This window comes from Vanessa atalanta, chromosome 8, assembly GCF_905147765.1.
Source record: "Vanessa atalanta chromosome 8, ilVanAtal1.2, whole genome shotgun sequence".
Taxonomy (NCBI): Eukaryota; Metazoa; Arthropoda; class Insecta; order Lepidoptera; family Nymphalidae; genus Vanessa; species Vanessa atalanta.
In genome coordinates, this window is record NC_061878.1 from 11,330,938 (window position 1) to 11,351,489 (window position 20,552).

The following is a 20,552-nucleotide window of genomic DNA, read 5'->3' on the forward strand; positions in this document are numbered from 1 at the left end:
ATGAATAAAAATTGGCGATAAGAGTTTATGGTTTTGACGAGTAATCTTTTAAAAGTTATATGTGTATGTATAATCTATAAAATGTTTTCGATCGGATAGATTAAACAAATCAAGCGACTCGATTTTTTGTATTCAAATGTTTGTTTGTATCTTACTAATTAGATATTTATAATACTAAGAACTCTTAATTTATCCGTATATTTAATCAATATAAATTTCAAAACTAATAAAAAACTTAATAATTTAATCATTCGTCATTAATCCTTGATGACAAAATACTAAATATGTACTTTTGTGTTATAAATTTGATGAATATGTCGCCACCTATCGATGGACTCATACATACATACGATTACATAGGTGTAGATTACACGAGTGCGGGTCGGTCGCTCATAAGATTACCATGGCTAATGTGACATTAGCATAATTATCATGGCATACCTTGATGTGATACCGCTGTAAATTGCTAGCATTATTAAGTCGTCGGCACGGCATTTTTTTCGTTTTGTTATGTTATTTTAAGCATTGTAACAAATATTGTGTTTACAAATTAAGTATTGAAAAGTAATAAATTATTATCTAAAGGATTTTATTTTCAATAATACTGTAGCTTGCGTTTATTGCGGTGCCGGAGCAGCGGAGCTATTGAGCCGCCTGGTATTACGTGGTCACCACGAGGTGTACATTGGCTTTAATAAGTTTTGAATCATTCCTTACATCGCCAATGCACTACTAACCATAGATACTAAGGTGTTTGTCCGATGTGCCTGTAATTACGCTGGCTCACTCCCTCTTCTAACCGGAACGTAACAATACTAAGCATTGCTGCTTACCGGTAGAATATGTGATGACTTGGTTTTATCTACCGACGCTATTTATTGTACAAAGCGCTATCACCAAGTATCACATTTTGGTACAATCCCACGCAGCTATATTTTTGTATTTTTTTAAGAATAAAAAATAATTTACATTTTTTAGTGTATTATTTTGTTAGTGAACTTTCACTATGTTTTAGAACAACCCAGTGACACTTTTGCTGTGCAGTCAGGTAATAAAAAGCTAAGCAAAAAAAGTGATATGTGCCGTGGCGAACTATTACAACATTGTCATTAACAGTTAAGCAGACGAAAGTATGGCAAGATACGGGTAAGTGGGTGTAACCTCCTTATAGGCCCTACCACTGTATTAGAAACAAATACAGCCAATAGGACTGAAGCAAGCACACATCACGCATGCGCTCTTCCGGAACGATGGCGTCGTGTTAACGTATTATACGAAACTAAAACTAACTATCATAACTTGGGTAGAATAAAAAAAACGAATATTAACATTTTCATAAGCGACGAACTAAACTTATGGATACTTGTTACATTAAAAAACACAATAACAAGTGTAACGCGAAACTGGCAAACAGTTACAACTGTTTTAACGATAAAGCGATTACCTTTTGTCGTTTTTGAGTACTACCTACTAGTGGCAACCCCCATCATACCTTTAGGGCATTTGTGACATGAAACTTACAGCACCATTTATTAAATCAGTGTATGCAGATTTTTATTGATATTACTTACAATATTAATTCAAATGAGAATAAAGATTCTACACTTAAGCATGTGAACTAAATTTAACATTTATTTTTGTTTAAATTCAGTTTCGTCAATTTTGTATGTGCTTGAAGTGTCCTGTAATTGAAGGAGCACCTATATTTAAGAATATTATTACACGATGTAATATACTCGGTAAGTTTGTATCATTTGTTAAAGATCCTTAATATATGTACATAAAAAAAATAAAATACTGACAAAAATTAATCATAAATAAACTATATTATTCAAATACCGTTTTGAGGCTTAGCGTGACTAGATATTCGTTATAAAAGACTTATTGACATACAGATTAAATGATTATTTATTAATTTTTAAGACCGTAATTTTAAAGCTGATTACGGTGCATATAAATGAAAAAAATATTTTTTTGTGTTATTATTAACCAAATATTATTTTGGTTAAGTAATTATTCAAATAAATACTGCACTTTGTTGATAATTATAGAAGCAATCAATCAATGATGCATTAAAATAATTGATGAAAGTATCATTATTATTGGCGTTTTTGTCACTATGATGACAACAAGACGGAATGACATATATTTTATAAATATTTCTGCATAATTAATTTCATGTCGCCTTTAAAAACCAAGTATCGTATAATTGCAAATGTATGAAAAGTAAACAAAATCCTTCAATTACTCGTCCACAGCTGTTTGTAAGAACCGATTTCCGCTTGTATTGTAAAATGGAACATACTTAAGTTATTAATAATTGAATAATAACTCGGGAGTCTCTTGACATTATGCAGTATATAATTAGAGTAATCAATAGGTATTAAAATATTTCCCTTGCATTTATTTCGTGTTAATTAATAATTTATACTAATTATTATTAACTGAATATTGAACGAGTTGAATTACAAAAGTTAAAAACTAGTATAGTTTGTTAGGGTGGCGTCGAGATCGCTTATTGGATAGAAAACGTAAGATCGTTGGACAAAGATATGAATATAATTTTTAGCAAACGTTATTGAAAAAAGTATTTTGTAATTCGTCTTATTCAATATGGAATTATAATATTATTTCTATTATATTTATATACAATAATTCAGGTTAAAATGACAGGTCTTTATATTGTTTTCAGTAATCTTTTCCAACCAATCTTCGATGCGAGTCTTCTTGAACAATATTATTGAAATATATATCTATGTTAAAGAAGACGATTTCAATTTAAATTGAACTGTACCTATTAATGTATAAAATAATTAGTTAATTACTTCTTTAACTTTTATTTGTTATATTTGTTATTATTATTACACAAGTCGATGTTCAATATTATTAATATAACAATAGAGTGCTGTATTTTTCTAAGTGAAGAAAAAAGAAATGTGGAAAGATTCTAGTGACAGAATTCGATTTAACCGTAAAATTTCATCACACGTCGCGTCCCCTTTACAATTAACTTGAATTTAATGTGTGTACTAATCTTAATACGTGCATCAATAATATCGTTTGATCGAGTGATTTATCGAATAAAGGTCAGACGGTGTCAACGAACCCGAATTCTGAGAAAAGCTGTTAACCGACAATTTCAATCACACAATGATCTGGCAGTCTTTAACTTTTTGTTAAATGAAAAACATCATAATATCATTTTTTGTGGACGAATCAATGTGAATTGATATGAGAATATGAACGGTTAGTTGGTGTTGAAATGGGAATCGGGAATCGTGATCAAATCAAATTTTTGTATTAAATCTATAAATATAACTAATAATTAATTTAGTGTCTTTTCAAATAAAGAATAGTAGTAACGTCCCATTTTAAGATATTATTAATAATCCTATCTACTACAATCAAGCCTAAAGCTTGTGGGTACTAGGAGTGGGTACGACAGTAGCCCAATCGGTCAGTATCGAACCTGTGCTTTTTAACATCTCTAGGCGGCTCGTACACCATTGCGCTATTGACGCTTCTATATTACAACAAATACTTTGTTACCGAGAACGCTTGTACCATATTTTATTATTTACATATGACAAACCCACCCGAAATGTTCTAATTTAATTTAAGTTTTTTAATTATCGCCGGCACACATACCCGTTTATTCGGGCAAATCTTTGTTAAATTCATCTGTAGTTTCTGTCTGTGTATTTATAACAAATAGAAGAATTATCAAATAGCGATTTATAGAATTTGATGAATAATAATAAGAATACATAAAAAAAGCACTACGCGTATTATAGTGTTAGCGTAAAAAAAGGTATATTATAAAGCTTTACGAATATGAATTCATATAATACGATGGAACGGAAATTCAATAAAGTTGAAACGTGTTCAGCCGCAGGTCGTGAGATTGTAAACATAGCAAATTTTTTGAACGAAATGTTTAAACTACATATATTGTACAATAAAAAACAAATTAAACATTTAAATATGCCTGTGTTCAACTCTTGCTATGAATTTTGCAAACGAGCAGCAGCTCACCTGATGGAAAGTGACTACCACCGCCCATGGACATGTGCAACACCGGGAATTTTGCAGATGCTTTGCCGGCCTTTAAGGAAGAAGTACGCTCTTTTCTTGAAGGTTCCCATGTCGTATCGGTTCGGAAAACCGCTGGCGAAAGCTGGTTCCACAGAGTGGTTGTGCGAGGCAGAAAATGTCTTAAAAATCGCGCAGTTGTGGATTTTCGGACATCTAGGTGGTGCGGAATGTATATATATGTAAGTATAACAATAAAATTAAAAAAAAACACATTGGTTATTCAAGATTACCAAATTTGTACCATTCAAAGATTCCCAATGAATACATAGAAACAGTATCCTACAACATGGCTGAAACAGTAATTAAATTAATTATCGGTAAGTATGAAACGGCTATTGCGTTTAAAAATGACGCCTTCTATACGCACGAAAACGTCGATTTACACTTTTTTAATTTACCTATTCAAATGTTTTTCATGTACCTAATCATGTTTTTACTAAGTAATTGAATATTCAAACAAACAATTACTATGATCATTGAACGGAAACAATGCAAAAATATACTGAGAAATTCATAAATAACGCTTTCAAGCACGCATGAGTAAAAGTAGCGGTTGTAATCGATATCCATTTCAATATATAATGGAGTATTCGATTCAAATGGTTTTTGTTGTGTAAATTAAACTATTATACATAACACAAGCATCTCTTCCCAACTTAGCGCGGATACGCTTAAGATTCTAATGCGAAAAAAATATTGATTGCAAATATTATAAACAATATGTAGTATCGTCTCTTGCAAATGTTTAAAAAAAATAGAACATGGAAAAGTGCACGACGCATAAAGCCCATTGAAGCAAATCAGTTATAATAAAGCGATAATGCGCAGGCGCCCTAGTGGGATAAATGTACGTAGCATATATAATACCATACATGTCAATTTTATATAGATATCCAAGTCTATAGGTTTTTATTAATTATAATTAAACGACACTGAGTAAGACAGCCATTCACAATAGGGTGCCCCCTACCGTTACTGAAATGAATGTATTAAATGAATGTTGACTCAATTAGTGATACATTTCGCAAGTTACAGTATTTTCATATTTCACACATGATTGACGGGATAAGAATTTGGACTAATATGTATTATTTACTTTTGAAAAGATCCCATTTAAATTATTTTTACAACGGTATGCAAATTATCTTGTTTTCTGGAAAATTGTATATTATCAATCGTCAGTGCTACGAAGCTGTAAGGATAATTAATTAGTAGATATTGAGTAAATACAATAAAATACGTCACTTTATAATAGGCCCCGAGTGGTAAAAACTTTAGGGTCTTCAAATTTAAGTTAGAAAGGGAAGTTGCGAGGAGTTCTTTAATTTTTTTCTTGCATATATTCAATTCTTGAAACCAAGATAGCACAACGCTAAGTTATTTCCTATCTCATTATTTAACTCTTCCCTATACAAGTATATAATATGAATAAATATAAATTCATATCCATAAAACATTATGCCTAGTATACATAAAATAAATTAAATGAATGTATTAAATGATATGTAAGCCTTTTATATATAACATCGTTTTGATAACTGGTTAGTTTTTTTTATAAAAGCATGACTGCAATGTACTATACAGGTAATTCTGAGAAGCATGTTATAAGAAGTAAGTTTTACAAAATCACTGAACGTGATTAATCAAAGGGGTATTCTTGACGAGAGTGAGAAATAAAAAAAAGCAAATATAGTAAATCTAAGTAGGCGCTCTCCATTTAAATCTCAAGTTTGCAAGTATTACACCGTGGACGAATAGAGATTTATTAAGTTATAGCTAAATTATTAAAAATAAAAGATTAACCTCGTCGGTTTGCTAACTGTTTTGCTAAACAAGACAATGTGATAAATTTTTGCTCACTAATAGTGTATAAATTAGCTGTTTACACAGGCCGTCGCTAAAAAACCGCAACATCGCGGCGGCGATCAACTCCGTGTTTAAAATAATAAGTAAACACTACTTTATGTAATAATTGCGGCAATAATCGCCACTGATGCCGCGGTATCATGATTCGTCGCGTGTATGAAAGGCAGTGCAATATGTAAAGTGGTTCTAAGGGGCGCCGTATGTATGCCGTATGCCGCCTTAATTACAATTTACAAAACTACATTTTCATTCTTGAAAATTTATAACTATAAATATAAGTATAACGTTTTTTAGAAATTAACACATAAATAGGATAATAGTAAAGCAACCTTAAAGCGCTTTAAAAGTCGTCTATGATCATCGACCATAAGGTTTAAACTCCTTTTGGGCTATATTGTTTCTTTGCCCATTTCAAGCAAAAAAAATGATTAATAAAAACGGAAAATTAACGTTCATTTGCTGTACTATTACAAACAATACAGATATTCAAAAAGGTAATAAGAAAATCGTTCACACCAACGCGTGTCCGAAGTCGTGGGCACAATCCAGTACACATAACTCTTGGAGCATTGAGCATTTGACAGTTCTTGCTTGTTCAGTTTCTTTGAATATAAATCAAAAATATTAAGGGTAATAAATTTTTAAATTGATTGTAAAAAACATACAGTTGTCGATGTTAAGTTCGCGGGTCCAAGTACATACCAACCAAAATTACTTAAACTCACATAGAACTCTACCAGCAAAATATTGTAAAGAAAACTTGCATTTATGTCGCGAGTTCTACCGCAAAGATACTTGGAACTTAGAAAGTAATAGCCTTAGTTAAGCGTATCATTAGCTATTTAATTAGACCTACCGTTTATGTTTCATCAAATTTTCTTATCTACGTACTAATCGTGGCACAAAAATTACCTCGTTATGCTGTATTCCAGTTTGAAGTGTAATTGAGCCAGTAGATTTTATTTAAAATTTATGAATCATAAGATATTCTACCGCCAAACAGCAATACTTAGTAGTGGTTTGTTCCGATTTGAAGGGTAAATGAAATGAGGCAGTATGACTATAGGGACAAGAGACACAACATCTTAGCTACTAGGGTCGGACGGCGGTGACCACTTAACCTGTAGTGGTCCATTTGCCCGTTTGCCTACCTTTATTATAATCTACTATTATTATTATTTATTTTTTAATAGTTGTTGACATCGTGATACTGTTTTTCTTTACTTTAAAGACAACCAAATCAGCTATGAGCAACGAGTGTTCCTTAGAAAATAAAACCAGTTATTTAAAAACAGACAATGTTCTGCGATTATGATATCAAGATATGAAGAAGATTTTCATGGTTTCGTTTATATTTTAAGTAATATACAAAATGCATTTTATAATTTAATTGTAGAAGATGAGACTATAGGAGTGGGGAAGAAACGCATAAAATATGACGCCTCACCGGCATTGCCCTCTTTTCGCTTCGACACCCATCGTGAAGCGTTGTAAGGCTGTTGCTTTGTCGGTTTGTCTTTAAATATCCATTATTGTTAGTAGCTTAATTATTTTTATTTTGTAACATAAATTGTGTTCGATTTGTAAAAAAATAGAAAAAATCACTTCTGGTCTAATTTCTAAGATTATTTATATTATCCTTTAATTAAATGATACAATTTTAAAACAATAGAATGCTAATTTGTATGTTAACCAACTCACAGTTTAAAATACTTACTCAATTTATGTAACTTATTCCAAATCAATTAATTTACTCAATATGGAAAATTAATCTACCGTATCTTAAAGAGGTATCGAAATCTATTCGCAGTTAGTACGAGTGCAGGAATGTATTTAGCGTTCGGATTTCAATGCTCCATATTAATTAACTGTAATTACAACATATCCGCAATACTTCGCAGACAACTTAATTTGCTAGTAAGATTTACATCGAACGTGAAGGGTTCGATAATAACTATTATTTAATTTCAAATTGAAATCTGTTAACTAGTGATTTTCTTTCCCATTCTAATTTCATTGCTCACTGAAAGAAACTAAAATTCTTTGCATTTAATTGACGCCGTAAAGATATATTAGACATTGATTTGAACTTATTTTTTAATTTCATCGGATTTTAAGCTCAATTTTTTATTCGTTACATAGATCACTGTTTCTATTTATCCGTCTTTATTCAATTTTTGATTTTTAAATTTCTATTAAAAAAAATCGTTCGTGTATTTTCTTAATGAACTAACTATCTTTTATTTATTTTGCTTTACGTAACTAGATAAATATAAAAATGATAAAAATTGAAAAAAATGAGTTTTATAGACAGCACCGTTGATTATTTGTATGTCTAGATAGACTATCACGACCGAGAAAGCATGGGTAAAAATAGTGCCCAAGAATTGATCACTAAGTGTGCGCACACTAGTAAAGTAGTATGACTAAACGTCTAATGTGTACGAGTGACAAGTGTGGCTGTGACGCACACCAACATATTACAGTTGACTCGCTTGTTTTAGTTTTTTGTATTGATAATATATTATATAAATAATCTAAGGATAAGAAATATTTCACTCTCCTAAGCCGATTAAATACTCACAAATCTTTTTTTGATTATGGTATGGTAACCAACGTCAATTAGCGCCAAACCTTGTGAATTAAGATGTAATAAAAAGAATCACTAAGCTCTATGAATGGAGTTTTAATAACAGGTACAAAACTATAAATCATGAAAAATATGAATTAGAAATACATATTATATAACATACATTTTGTTTTTATCGAATGAATCTTAATGAGAGTAGACATTTAATTGAAGATTTTTATTAAAATGATAATACATCTCATCAGAAAACAAAAGTTTAATTAAACACTCGTACTATAATTATATAAATACCTACTTAAACGGCGGATGAGCACGTTGGACCAATCGTCAATGGTCACCATCGCTCATGGACACTGGCATTTCGATTTGCCCTATTAGTATAATTATTTGCATAATTAATTTCTTTGAATTATTATTACCTTCATGCTATTAAATAATATTTTCCCCATAAAAAGTAGCGTTTCTAAACGTTAGTATATGAAATGTCACGATAATCTATTCAATCGTTTAGGCGTGAAAACTATATCAGAAGATCTCGTTTAATTAGATCATTCCCCTTTTGAATTTTTTAATAACACTTTTTTAAACCACTAACATTCCGCCTTCATCCGAGCGTAAATATGACGTTTAAAAGGGCGGTATCTTTATTGCAAAATAGTAATCCGGCCATCTTGCTTTTGTGCTAACGAAGCTAATTCTTTGAAGGTTTGTCCTTGTCATTCATTTATATTTTTAAATAATTATCAGACAGTAATAATAATAATCTAAGAGTACTTTATCTTGCACAGTGCATTTTTCATCACACATCACAATTATGTTTCAATTCTGTGAATTGTCTGATCGTCTCCGTGTCATGGATTCTAAAACTGAAACCGGAATGGATATCCATGAGCGAATTCCAGTAGACTGTACTACGCGGCTCTTCTAATAATTAACTTCATGTCTATAAATTTTAATAGTTTCAACCGTCCAGTAAGCGTTCCTGCTGCGATTAATGAATAACTAATTCGTTGTTTGCTAAATGATTAGATTTATTCACTTGTTTTAGTTCGATTGTTACTAGTCGACAATTGTGGTCTATCTTCACGGTAAGATATTTTTCCAGGGATGAGAATTGCAATAATGCTATATATATTAGTTTATTATAAAGTATTCCTAACACACCAGCAGTGATACTTTTACAATTAATTTAATCTTTTAATTAATGATTCAATTATGAATGACTAAAGTCAATTTCAATTTAAGTGAACTTAGTAAAAGTAACTTTATATAATTTACCACAAGTTGTTTAATAGTTAAACACTGATAGGTAAATAAATAATTTGTATCTACCCGATCAATAGAATAAGTAAAATACCTCTGTACTAAATAACATCGCAAACGCCCAAACGTATAAAACACGCAGACTTACATTTATAATATTAGTACCTACGTAAGAGAAATATTGTAACGATCCAAGTCCCAGTCGGACACGAGTTGCCATAATTTTAAAAATATCTCGATAATAAGTAAGTAATCTAGGACATGTTATCTATTCTGGACATAATTAACGTCGCTTAGAGGCGTGTACCACTTAATTAAAAGATATTATGGAGCCGGTATATGCAGAAAACCAATTTATAGTGCAATCTGCGGACCCAATAGACGCTCTTAGGTGAAGATTATAAGCGGTCGTACAACGTCACGGTCTTTCACGGTATCTTTAGTTAATTTTAAAATAAATTACTTGGGATAACTGAGCTTAATACGATCGTAACGAAAAACGTTTTTTAGATATTTCTATTAGAAGGTACGAAAGTAAAATTGGTATCATTAAATATCACAGCTCTTATTGATTAACCTTAACAGACTTATAGACACAAGAGTGATCCGAAGAAGGTTTATATATACTCCAAGAATAAATATTATACCATAACGTTAAATAATGTTAAAACTATTAACTAACAAGACGATACGACTTCGTTAGGACGCGTGTTCTGCGTAACAATCGTGTTTTTATATTAAAGTATGAATATCATCTGTTACAACTATGTATTTTTATATTTTTTAGTATTTGATGCACTTGCAAATGGCTTATTGAAGCCTTCGTGTGAATAGAGGTCTGGGTTCTTGAAAGCATTTAAGTTTTAATTGAATATTTTTTATCATTTTTTATTACTGAAATATTTAGTTTCTTTCGAACGTTGCTAATTGTTCTTAGTCAATTGTCTTTCGTGCACATACGGTGAGATAAAAGAGCCGAGATGGCCCAGTTTATAGGAAATGGGGTGAAGGGCAATCATCTCGCCCTTGATCCTGTTATTAAAATTTCCAAGGAAACATTCCATTTTTTCTTGTTTAAACGGACCAGAGAATATTCTCACCCACGATCCATTATAAGGAGAACTGCTCCAGGTAGGTGATGTGCATTGCTGTGGATGAACGTGACAGATTAAGTAAGAAATAAATAAATAATTAAACGATTACAAACAAGACTTACGCTATTTATTGTATGTTTTAATCAATTCTGTAATAATAATAATATAATTTAAGTTATTTTTGAAGGGAAGAGGGTACTTTGACTTTTCTCTTCAATATTGTGAGTCACGTGATTTGTAGCGAGGCTTATATAAGTGATGGAAACTCTGTACAAAACAATTTTACACTTTACTCTTTCTGGAGCAGCAAGGTGCTAACATTTAAGGTACGATATAATTTTGTGATATAGTATAATTGTTGTTATTGCTTGTTAAATTATTGATAATAATATATGAATTGTGTTTTTTTTTGCAATTATCAAGATACAAAGTTAGTATTAAGATAATTGGTGTTAATGTAAATATTAATTAATACAATATTACGATCACTACAGCTATTATAATGGTTAAATAAATATTTGTGTTTCATATATAATCTTTTTTTGTCTTAAAAGCTTAAAATATAATAAAGTGATAAAGAAAGATATTTATGAGAAATATATATTTAAGAGAAATTATCTTAAAATATCCTGACATAATGTATAAGTTCTCTATAAAAAAATCTAACAAACGCGAGCACTCGGCATACAGCCAAGCCGCAAATACATATGAGCCATCGGATGTCAAAATGATCCTGCTGTCTTCTTTTAAACAATCATTATTCAGGTTCTCGTCCGTTAATAATTCTACATAATATCAAATACGAAATAAATTAATGTTTCATTTAACTCCTAATTTTGGAATAATTATTTATAACTATAACAGTTTTATGTTGCATTCATTTTACCGTAACGGTTTAATGTAAATGAAAACACAGGACCGCTTAAAATTTAAATACATTTTATTACAGTTATGGTCACAATTATCTTCAGATGAGCTCTGTTGTCTGATCCTACTAAATTATATTAGTTACAGTACGTTATCGATTCTATTCCGAGACAACTTCCACTAAACCGTATCTGGATCGTTGAAATAGAAAAAAATGTATATAAAATATCCCGTACTTTACGTCTTACCGTTGTATTTTACAACATTGTGAAATTGTGGCCCTCACAAGTTACGTAAACATTCATTCAATGAATTCAATATATGCTGATTGGTTGGAGTAACCCTTCTATTCTCTCGCAGACATTTTTTTCGAACTAAAAATTAATTACCGTGACTAACGATATATTCGACCGATCTATAACATTCTATGCAATATAACGAATTAACATAATAGCTAAACCTAACAAACAAAAAAAGCAATTTTTTTATATACTCTGAACTACTCATAATATAACATCGCGACTGTTTAACTGTAGATCTCAACTTTACAGGTTAACATCCCAGGTCCATGTTTTATTATAAAGACGTTGTGGCGGTAGCATATGTGATGAGTGGGTGGTACCTCTCTAGATAGGCTTGCAGAAAGTCCTACCACTAAGTGAATATAATATGCCCTGCACAGTTACCTAATCCAACGTAACCTCGGTACCTAGTTTAACTCCCTTGAAAACGGTCACGTGATTGATATTGGGAAAGTCGTTTTCATCATCATTTATCATTAATTATTTTACTAAATTTTTTAACATCAAAATGAAGCTCATCCTAATATCTGTGTTACATAGTATTTTGTGAACAGGGCATGACTTCGGCCGCAGCCAATATAGTTAAATCGCAATTACATTGCCAATGCACTATTACGAAGTAATTTCAATTATGAAATACTAGCTTCTATCTAACAATCTGCACACTGCCATAAAGTTGATAGCTCTGCCCACTTAGTTACGTCCCCTCTTTCACGAAGGGGGGGCAATTGGGATCTACAGTGTATTTAATAAGTAGGAGGTGTCGCGAAACTGTATAATAGTGGGGATTGCGTGCACGTAGATTGTTGTATGGCCCAAGTATAATATTCATCCGGAAATAATAATACTAAGATTTTTTAATTGAATACTTTCGGCAGTTGATTTAGACGTAAAATTAAAAAAAATGATTGAATACTTTGTCGGTTACGAGTGAACATGATATCTGTTACGATTGAATAATGATTTGGAAAAGTATTGACCAGTTTTATTGTTCCATAAAATAATGCATTTATAATTTAGTCACGATTTTAATCATCGAACTGATTTAATTTTTTATGAAGGTAGCAATAACCATACAAATACTATTAAACCGAAGCTAAGCGACGTAACATAAATTTCTTTATATAATTATAATTTGTAGTTTATAGTAACTGTTGCCAGTGTCGAGTACCCATTTTACTGGTCTTTAAATTTATTATTATTTTATTGGACTAACGATCATTTATTTTAGACAGAGTACGACAGATGCAATATATTTTCAATAGGCATTATGATAGATTATAACACGCAGATCTTCCGACAAGAGTGGCGTACGAAAAGTAATTTTAAAATCTTGCAATTATTACTGAACAAATAATAGAGGGATCATATATTTTGTACATAGAAATAAACAGAGAGTATTGGTTAAACACTTTTTTAAAACTATATGGGAAAAATAATACATTTTATTAAAATATATAAAATACTGCCTCGACTTCGTTCCGGTAAAATAGGAATTTAATATCCCTTCGATCACAGCCCCTACCTATCGAGGCTAATTTAAACCATCCAGGAACCCACACAAAAAATATTATCAAAACCAGTCCAACCGTTAAAGAAGAGTTCAGTTACATACGAGTACACACGTACAGAAGATTTATATAAAAAATATTAGAAAATTAAATAGTTGGAAGTTAAAATAGTGTACTGGAAGTATCCTGCAATACTTCCAGTATTGCTGGATACTTCCTTGATATTCCTGATGATAATTAAGAAGTGCAGAAAATAAATATATTTATTCGATAAAATTAATAATAATACATCTGCAGCTTGGCTACAGTCTTTAACTTGGGCCATACCACCTTAATGAGAACATGACTGTTCTTAAGCGACGCCATTTATGCTGAGATGTAATTTCCGATGCGATCTTGTGAAAGCGCTGTTACAAATGCATTCAGATTGACCGCGCACGTGTTTTGTCGTATAATAAACATTTATTAAACATAACTAAGTCTCTAAGGTCTATTAAATTGATGATTAGTTATTACTAGATACTCGTCCCGGCTTTGCACGAATAGAATAAGGGTCTACATAAAGCGCTGATGTTATAATACATACAAATATTGGATTATACGGTGCATGCCAGTAAAGTTCCCAGTCAGCATAAATTCTTTCGACATCTTCATCTTAATGATGAAGATGTCGGAAGACTAAGTTCTATTTCAGCGAATTTTCACAAAACCATAATGAATTACCATTAAACCTAAACACACCGTCCATTGATGGAAATCCGTAAAAAAAACAGGTGTGATTGTTTTTGAGTTTATCGCGTTAAAACATATAGATAGACACGGTGAGAAAACTTTGTTTTATAATAATTATGTAGTTACAACGAGATTAAGATAGAAAAAATGTAATCCAGAATGTGACATACATATTCATAAGAAAGAAAATATAAACATGTTTTTAATACATATTTTTAGCAAATTATGTTCTTCTGGCCGATTTCTGCCAGGGCGACCATTTTCAACGAAGAGTAGCCACAGCTATTATTGCGCTCAATCGGTGAAATGGCATTCTGACTTTACTAGAGAAAATTCAGGGGTATTACTTTTTAAAAACTGCAATTGAGTTTTTTTGACAAAATATTTTTTTTTTTATTATTGGCTCCATTTGAATCCTACGTCAACGTTATCTGTCTAAGACTAGCTACGAGATACCAGAAGTAATAATATAAGGCGCGTTTACTATTTTGAAATAATAAGATTTTTTAAGATTTTAAAAACTCGGCGTTTCATTTCGAAGAAATTTTTGAGTATAACGTATCTGACACAAAAACAGTTTACTTATCTCATGTGTACTAAGTTACACGCATTTTAACTTATTTTATTGTGACAGGTTTTAATTGTATAAAAATCCTTATATACAGTAATAATTATTATTTCAACGTTACAAGGAAAATAAGCTTAACAAATACTCGACCACCCAACAATAAACGTCCAGATTTGATGAGTTCATTATATATTTTTTCAAACGATTCGTTACCTCATGTAAATAATTGTATCTTCGTTACACACTGGTGTATACTAACAATAGTAATTGTAATAGTAAAATATGTATATCCGCAAATAAATAGATACGTACAGTCGTACATGTTTGAATACTAGGTACCTACTCATCAGATATTCTACCGCCAAACAGCAGTACTCTGTATTGTTGTGTTCCGGTTTGAAGAGTGAGTGAGCCCAGGTTGGTGGCGCATTGGTGATGTAAGGTGGTTAATATTTCTTACAACGCCATTGCCTATGGGCGGTGGTGACCACTTACCATCAGGTGGCCCATTTACTCGTCCGCCTACGGATATCATAATATAATATAATGATGATGATGATGATATAGATCCGATCTATTTTAAAAATACTTTATTTATAACCTTTTAACTAAGTATACTGGTAACTCAATATGTAATTAATTTAATAATGAAAAAGAACCATTCAAGATTCGCTAAAAAGTTATAGGCACGTCACGGCACACAGATATTTTTCTCCTTCCGATATCCGTATAGTTACGGATACGCACATCGCTAGCCACAATTGCAGTTATATATATTACATTGCACAATAAATTACGCAATACATAATAACCATGTTAATAACAAATTTTATACTCGACATTTACTTTACTTTAAAACTTTTTTTTCTCAAATAAGTCATAAACTTGTCCAATTTTTATTTTAAATGTTGTCATTTGTTTTTGTAGCCAATTTTAGTTTTTATCAACGATTTTGATACGCCTTTTAAGTAAGAAATATCCCACGGTAATACTGAATGCTTGAGGATTGGGCGTTGTAAAACAATTTTTTCGAGTCGTTTCCAAGATATCAATAATCGCAACCTAACCTTAAAACGCCTACGAATAAAAGCAAAATCAAACAATTCATCATAGGGACACTCAAGAAATCCGCTCACTATCATTCTCATAGGGAATATCGTGAAATATCGTTTCATGAAACCCTAAATCTTAAAATGATACAAATAAATAACACGCGTATGCCAAATGAAGTGATAATACGCAGAACAATAGTGCTGTAGGTGTCAGATCTACTAGTCATGTGCTTTCTATAACATCGATATATGATGACAAAATTAATTTACCACTTTTTAAAAAATATATCATAACATTAATTAACCGATAAACTATAATGAAATATTTGTTGTATTAATATGCCATAAAACAACTCTTTTAAAAGTATTTTAAATTATAAAATATACCCAAATAAACAAGTCAAACTTATTGTTCAATCAACAATTTTAGCACAAAACATACTAAGTATTAAAAATGAATAATTTAAAAAGATCATATGATCTTAATGATCTTATGAATATACAGTATCAATAATTACCAAGATAATAACAATAAAATAACCGACCAATAACACAACAAAATTATACCCACTCATATAATAATTAATCATTTATCGATCTTGATATCGATGAAACATTGTAATTTGCATCGATTAATCATAAAGAAATAGTTACCACCAAATGTTATCGATATAATGTCTCGTCACTAGAAGCATGTTTACGACACCATAATTCATTGTCGATGTTCAAGTGACGTTTACAGCCGTAGTGTGGTCATTAATGATTGTCGAAGAACTTTAATAGACTAATATTGACGGTTAATGTTTCGCTTTGCTTCAGTCAGTGCCGATTGAAGATTTATATACATCAGTCACGAGAATTAAGACTACAGACATTTGAATGTACAGTCATACATATATCTAAGTATTTAACGGAGAGATCGAACTAGGTTTGTCTTTTATTTTTATAGAAAACGTTAATTAATTATTTCCAAACAGGTTATTTGCAATTTAATAATATTGATTTAGCAGAATTACTTTGGTCATTGTTATATTATATTTTGTCTAATATATAGACCAAACATAGTTTTGGAAGATATATTTGGTTTAAAAAATGTACGATAGTTTTCAACAATATTATTGATAGATAACTTGGTACTTATTAAAACAATATAGTTAAACATTTAAAATTAAGCCAAGATGGTCCAGTGGTTAGAACATGTGAATCGATTTTTGTGGATCCAAACCAACCAAACGAACCAACCAATAATTTGTATTTATAACCATAATATAATATAAAATGTATATTTTATGAACCGTGTTGAAATGTTAATGTTGTAATTAAATTAATATTATTAATTTTTATTTCATACCATTGTTTTTCCCTTTTGAATTCTAGAAGATTTTATTAATGTTTCTGTGGGATAGGACATTTCTGCTCAACACGATCCAATTCTCTCGTACTAAGTGATGTAGGAAAAGTTTGCTAGGAAACCTGTAAATATCTAATTTCACTGAAATTCAGTCGAATGTGTCTCTCACTATCTGTCTCGCATTCGAGCAACGTGGTGTAATAAGCTCCAATAATTATAACCATTTTATCTACCGCACTAAGTAAACCCAAGCAGTAAGTAACCCCTAACTACGTAGTATAACTTACAACGGACCAGATATAACTACTTTGTAAATAGTATAAAATCATTAAATCCATAAAATATATCTGTAACAGGCGCACATGAATCTAGCATGTAATTAATATACTGGCCCTTCACGATCGATCAATGAGTTAGAGAGCCCTAATTCCGCCCCGGAGCCCCGCTGCAACGACACAAATTGTAACTTATCAACTACACGCATTTTTCCTTATAATTTCCGCGTCAATCGTTTATAAACTAGTTCCTGGAGCCCTAAGCTACCGTTCCGTCTCCATTCCTAAGGATAATAAGCGGTAAATAACTCGCTATGAATTATGGCGGTGGCACACAATAGTCGATTGTCGATAATGATAACGGGTGCATCGTGCAGCACTATTGGTATAAGTGAATTTGACGTACACGGCTGCATTTTTAGTATTTGATTTAACTAATTAGTAGTGAGTTTATTATGATTAAACTAAATAAAAATATATACATGTTTTACTTTATTCTATATTTTTAAAGCGGTAACTGTCCCTAGAAAATTCTGTTCATCCTAATGACCAGAATTATCTTATTTCTAAGGTAGCCTTTCATCTTGACCCTTTAATTTAAAATAGTTTTCAATTTGATCATATTTAGCTGGAATATACTGGTTAAGTTTAATATTAGACTAAGTTCTTATGTATTTCTGTTATAGTGACAATAAATAATTCCTAGTAAACAATTTAAAAAAAAGCATGTTAAACTAAAAAAGTAAAGGTTCTAATGGCTTTTTTCTATTTTAATAAAAAAATGAGTGCAATATTTTTTATACATTTAGCCAAGAATACTAATTAAATTAGTCTCATGTCTATATACGAGTATAGATTCACTATTGATATTCAATTTTACAGATCGAGGGAAACATTAACATTCACACGCTATCCTGATTCTAGTCATAGAGCCTTCATTATTCTGTATACCACAGTATACTCAATTCGCTCAAGTTTTTAGACTACAGATCATAAATCAAACCAACATGACATGCTACCTTGACAAAATTTAGATTCGCTATTCAGAATGCTACTTGATTACTTTAAATTATTTTTTTAGGATTATATATTTTCTGTTTCTGTATATGTAGATTTAAAACCTAAATTTATTTCTTACAATTGGAGATTGTTCATTACACATCACTAAATAATAATTAGACCGAATTTAGATTTAAATGGTTCTTTGGAAATGGAAATCATAAAATCCAATGCATATTTTTTCTTATTCTTATTTAGTTTTAATTGATTTGCTATTTCCATTTTAATCTGTGTTGATATCCGATACCATTTCCGTTTTAATCCCTGTTCTATGGACATGTTAACATTTGAACACAAGTTACGGCCCGGGACGTGATAATACGACTATAAATAAGTAAGATGATGTACACCGACGTCATACAATGGAGATTGTTAACTGGTCCGTACGTTCGTCTTAGGTAAAATAACCTGATATATTCCGTAGAGCGTGGGACGTCCATGATATGTGATAGCATTAGAATTCAGATATAACGAAACCATGAGTACTGGACAGTCAGACTTGTACTACAGTGGCCTGTACATTTTTTGCATAACATAAATAAGAAACTTCTTATAAATTCAATATTAAAAACCAGACATTAAATAATTTTGATACTGCCATCAAAATGTAAACTACCAAGCCTATAAACATACCAGATATAGGATCTTATTCTTTCTTCTTCTAACAAAAATTACATTTAAGTTAGGTTAGTTTAGATGTATGTTTAGATTATTACTCTAAATGGTTCAAACTTGACCGATAAAGTTGCGAAATAATATAACCGTTTTTCAAAATAACTATGTTTATTAAAGGACCTTGATTTGCATACGATTTATTATCATATATATAAAGTATCTATGTTATTATTTGTTATAAAAACTATTTAATGAGACAATAAAAATATACAAATAGATATGTCATAGTTCAAGAAATTAACCAAGTCAGTAAGTCAGAGACAAAATTACATCTATAGCAGTTAATTGTAAAAAAAAACAGTTTATTTAATAATTTATTCCTAATTGCTGTCAAGACAGTAAATTAATTTCAGTAAATACTTAATGAAGACTCATTATAGATCATTAAATTTAAAATATCGATAGACGCTATGGCCTGCTTTTACCATAAAAGTACATAACTATGTTCATTGCCTTGATAGTCTCTTAGATCTCATAAATCATATATAAGTAACATACTAACAGAACTACGAACTATATAAGTTATTGAGGCTAGAAAATGGCAGTTTTTAGAAAACTGTTCTCGTTGTAACTTGTATGTGACATGTTAGGCCCATGTCAGACTTAGCTGAAATAATAAAAGCTTTATTTTTACAGCTAAGTTTGACAATTCTTCGGTTCTTTCGATTCTTCGATAATCACTGAATTAATTCATAGGATAAATAATCACATATCCACTGCTGGACTTCGACCTCTCCCAGTACGTCAAAGTGTCCGATTCTACACCTCTGCATCCAGTTGGGTCCCGCCACCTTCTTCAGGTCGTCGGTGCTCGTGGCTGAGGTGTGTCCTACGCTGCGTTTGCCGATCCGCGGTTTCCACTCTAGGGCACTTTTGCAGTCGGTATTTTTCAGTAAAAATGTCATGTCGCAGATGGAGGCTGCAGTGAGGGAGCGTAAAAAGAGTACCTCCGCTGACCCGTGGCACCGAAGAATACCAAGAATTAAGCCATTACCACTATGCACATACCCCGGGAAACCCCTCTACCTTGGAGCCCCACAGAATTAGGCCACCGTCAAGGTGTCACGGTAGCGTGTGCAAGCTCTCTGAATGTACCACTTATTTTTAGTGGATATTCCAATCAACGCCGATACCGAACCGGGTTAATAAATGTCCTAATTTATTATTTTTAATTTCCGTAAGATATTTAATAATCGTTAATTTTTTTAATAAAGGATTTTCTTTTGTCACTCAAATATTTTAATGTAAATTT

At 31.2% G+C, this 20,552-nt stretch overlaps 1 protein-coding gene across 1 annotated transcript in view; it reads left to right on the forward strand.

Moving 5' to 3' along the window:
* The window catches only part of LOC125065931 (piggyBac transposable element-derived protein 3-like), a 30,193-nt gene extending 9,846 nt beyond the window's left edge, over nucleotides 1–20,347 (forward strand). Inside the window, exon 4 of the mRNA XM_047673790.1 lies at nucleotides 20,101–20,347. Coding sequence (XP_047529746.1) covers nucleotides 20,101–20,347 — 247 coding nt within the window. The remainder of the gene's footprint in view (nucleotides 1–20,100) is intronic.
* The last annotated feature ends 205 nt before the right edge of the window (nucleotides 20,348–20,552 follow it).